This window comes from Orycteropus afer, unplaced genomic scaffold, assembly GCF_000298275.1.
Source record: "Orycteropus afer afer isolate SDZICR_OR568_19922 unplaced genomic scaffold, OryAfe1.0 scaffold00390, whole genome shotgun sequence".
Classification (NCBI taxonomy): Eukaryota; Metazoa; Chordata; class Mammalia; order Tubulidentata; family Orycteropodidae; genus Orycteropus; species Orycteropus afer.
Genome location: NW_006921977.1, coordinates 2,225,102 through 2,229,370, shown reverse-complemented (window position 1 = coordinate 2,229,370; position 4,269 = coordinate 2,225,102). Strand labels below are relative to the sequence as shown.

The following is a 4,269-nucleotide window of genomic DNA, read 5'->3' as shown; positions in this document are numbered from 1 at the left end:
ATATATGGTGCATAAGTTCTAAATGCAGAACTTTAAAATTATTTCAACAAATTAAATTTCAAAATCAGAGTAGGTCACATTTTGTTTAAGTTCACAACTACTACCCTGTTCAAAAAGATATCTCAAAAAAAAAAAAAAAAAGAGAGAGAGAGATAAAAAGGCTGAGTTCTTTAGTTACTTTATTCAATAGAAAAAATATTAAAATAATTTTGAACTTTTTCTTTTTATCTTTAAATTGTGCAACATAAGATAAACAAGTTTTGTCTTTACAAATGCTGAATGGAAAAAAATATATATAAAAAATCAATAATATGCTTATTTTTTAATTAACTTGAGCATTTCAGCTTTATTTAAAAATATATAATGTTCAATTTAGTCATGCAAAATATTAAAATAATGTATTATATTATATTCTATAATAAAACTCTCTACCAACTGCTGTTGTTTTGTTGTGAGGTGCCATCGAGTCAGCTCCGACTCCTAGTGACCCTATGTACCACAAAACAAAACACTGCCCTGTCCTGTGCCCAAGCCACAATCATTGCTATATGTGAGCCCTTTGTTCCAGCCACTGTATCAATCCATCTCGTTCAAGGCCTTCCCCTATTTAGGTCACCCTCCTCTTTACCGAGCATGATATCCTTCTCCAGGAAATGGTCCCTTCTGGCAATATCACCAAAGTAGGTGAGATGAAGTTTGGCTATTCTTGTTTCAAAGGAGCATTCCAGTTGCAATTCTTCCAGGACAGATTTGTTATTCTGACAGTCCATGGAACTTTCAGTATTCTTCCCCAACATCACAACTCAAAAGTGCCAACTCTTCTTGGATCTTCCTTATCTATTGTCCAGCTTTCACATGTATATGAAGTGATTGAAAATACCATGGCATGCATTAGGAAAACCTTAGTCTTTAAAGAGACATCTTTGTTCTTCCACCAACTAGGCACCTTCCTCCATTTGATAAAGAATATTTACAGAAAGCCTAGATCTAACGTCATAGTTAATGGTGAGACACTAGATGAGTTCTTCTGAAAATTTTGAAAAAGACAAGGATGTCCCCACTCAGCACTCCTATATAATAAACAAGAAAAGGAAATTAAAGGTATACAGATTTTTAAGAAGGCGGTATAACTATCTTTGTTTGCCAATGATATGATTGTCTTGGTAGAAAATTTCAAAGAACCAAATCAAAGTAAACAAAAAATTCTGGAATTAATATGTGGTTATAGAAAGGTTTATGATACCAGGCAAATGTGCAACAGTCTACTGTTTTATTACATACAAGCAATGAAGAGTTGAAATCTGAAATAATAAACATAATCAATTCAATTTGTTGTTGTTGCTATTGTTGTTATGTGCCTTCGAGTCAGACTCGACTCATAGGGATCCTTCCTTGGGTTTCTGAGGTGGTATCACTACAGAAGTAGATTGCCCCATCTTCTTTCTGAGGAATGGCTGGTGGGTTTGAACTGCCAGCCTTCTGGTTAGCAGTCAAGTGCCTTAGGCACTATGCTACCAGAGCTCCTCCATTCAATTTAGTACCAATAAATAAATACATAAAAATATTTAGATGTATATCTAAAAAATACATAAAACATCTATATGAGGAATTCTACAAAACTCTGATAAAAGAAATAAAAACATTCTCAATAAATGGAGAGTTATTCAGTGTTCATTGGTAATTATCCACTGGGGTTGAGTTGATTCTGACCCTTATCAACAGACTAGAACTTCCCCACATCACATAGGATTTCCAAGACTGATCATCTTTATGGAAACAGAATGCCACATCTTTCTCCCATGGAACTGCTAGTGGATTTAAACTGACATTTCTGTTAGAAGCTGAGCACTTAATCATTGTGCCACCAGGATTTCTCATTCAATGACAGGAAGGATATACTCTTAAGATGTAAATTTTTTCCAACATGTTATATAGGTTCAATGTAATGCCAATCAAAATTCCAGTAACTTATTTTGTGATTATCAACAAATTGATTACAGTGTTTCATGGAAAGGCAAAATACCCAAAATAGCTAACACAATACTGAAGAAAAAAGTCAGAGGACTGACATTACCTGACTTCAAGACTTACTATAAAGTTACATTGATCAAGACAGTGAGTTACTAATGAAAGATCTGACAAAGAATCAATGGAACAAAATAGGGATTCCAGAAATAAACCCACCCATATATGGTCACCTGATCTGTGACAAAAGGAGCTGTGGTGGCATAGTGGATAAAGCATTTAGCTGCTAAGTAGAAAGGCAGTGGTTCAAACCCACCAATCACTCCATGGAAGGAAGATTGAGCTATTACCAAAGGGGCAATGGGGCCGCATCTTCTGACCTCCTCTAACCCCACAAGAGGAAGACAGAATCTTCAGCAGCAGCCCAAGGCCTATTCCTGTGAGGCCAGATATGCTGCCTCCCTCCAGCCCTTTCATCAACCCTGACACCAACCATTCCTCCCACAGCACCCACCATCTCTCTGCCGGGTTTGATAATTCACTGCAGTGGCCACACAGAACTCACAGATTATGGGGCTTATTAGGGAAGCAACAGGCTACAATTCAAGTTCAGAAATGCACTCAGTCTCTTGCAGTCAGACATCTCAGCAGTTTTATTTTTCTTTTCCCTGTGATCTTTGACAAAGGAACAAAGGAACTCAATAATGGAAGAATAGTCTTTATAATAAATGGTATTGGAACGAGTGGATGTACATATGCTTAAAAAAAAAAAAAGGAAGCTAGACATAGAACTTACACCTCATAAAAATTAACTCAAAATAAATTCCAGACCTATTTGTTAAATGTAAAACTATACACCTTCCAGAAGACAGCACAGGTGAAATGTAAGAACTTTGGGTTTGACGATGACCTTTTATACATCAAAAGCACAATTAATGAAAGAAAAACAAAAAAAGGTGAGTCTGAAATCATCAAATTAAAGCCTTCTCTTCCATGAAAAACATTGCAAAACAATAAGAAGAAAACAAAAAAGACGAGGAAAAAAGTTATTTGTAAAATGCATATCTGATAAAAGACTTATCCAAAATATACAGAAAACTCCTAAATTTCAACATTAATAAGACATACCACCCAATTACAAAACTGGAGAAATATTTGAACTGATACCTCAACAAGCAAGATACATAGATGGCAGATAAGCATATCAAAATATGCTCAACATCATATGATATTTTTGTTATATTTTATGAAGTGGATTCCAACTCATATTAACCTAATGTGACAGAATAGATACAACTACTCCACAGGTTTCCTTGGCTCTAATCTTTACAGGAGGAGATCTCCACATCTTTTCTCCCAGGAAGCCTTAGGGTGCGTTCAAACCACTGACTTTTCAGTAAGCAGCAGAGAACTTAAGCATTGTGCCATCAGTCCTTCTTCTTCATGAGAATTGCACATTGAAAGAACAGTAAAATATCACTACACACGTACTGTTGTTGTTGTTAGGTGCTGTTGACTCATATCCAACTCATAGCAACCCTACATAAAACAAAATGAAACACTGACTCGTCCTATGCCAGCCTCACAATCCTTGCTACACCTTAGCCCATCATTGAAGCCACTGTGTCAATCCATCTTATTGAGGGCTTTCCCACTTTTTGTTGAGCCTCCGCTTTACCAAGCATGATATCCTTCTCCAGGGAATGGTTCCTTCTGACAACATAAGCATTCCATATTCATTGTCCAGCTTTCTCATGCCTCTTACCACAGATGTAGTCAATCTGATTTCTGTGTACTCCATCTGGAGAAGTCCACATGTATAGCCACCCTTTATGTTGTTAAAAAATGGTATTTGCAATGAGTACGTCATTGGTCTTGCAAAATTCTATCATGTGATCTCGAGTGTTATTTCTATCAGCAAGCCCATATTTTCCAACTACTGGTGATACTTCTTTGTTTCCAACGTTGGCATTCTAATCACCAGTGATAATCAACACATCTTGATTGCATGTTTGGTCAATTTCAGATGCAAGACTGGGTAAAAATCAATTTCTTTGTCTTGACATTGGTGGTCGGAGCATAAATTTAAGTAATAGTAGTATTAATTGGTCTTCTGGATAGGCATGTGGACATTATACTGTCACTGAAAGCATCGTACTTTAGGATAGATCTTGAAACATTCATTGTGATGATGAATGCCATACCATTTCTCTTCAATTTGTCATTCTCTGCACTGTAAATCATATGGTTGTCTGACTCAAAATGACCAAAATCAGTCAATTTCATCTCATTAATGTCCATAAC

At 36.1% G+C, this 4,269-nt stretch overlaps 1 protein-coding gene across 1 annotated transcript in view; it reads right to left on the bottom strand.

The window, feature by feature from the left end:
* CDH18 (cadherin 18) overlaps positions 1–4,269 on the bottom strand; it is a 707,490-nt gene that overhangs the window by 281,380 nt on the left and 421,841 nt on the right. The window contains exon 5 of the mRNA XM_042782611.1: positions 3,127–3,132. Within this exon, the coding sequence (XP_042638545.1) occupies positions 3,127–3,132 (6 nt within the window). The remainder of the gene's footprint in view (positions 1–3,126; positions 3,133–4,269) is intronic.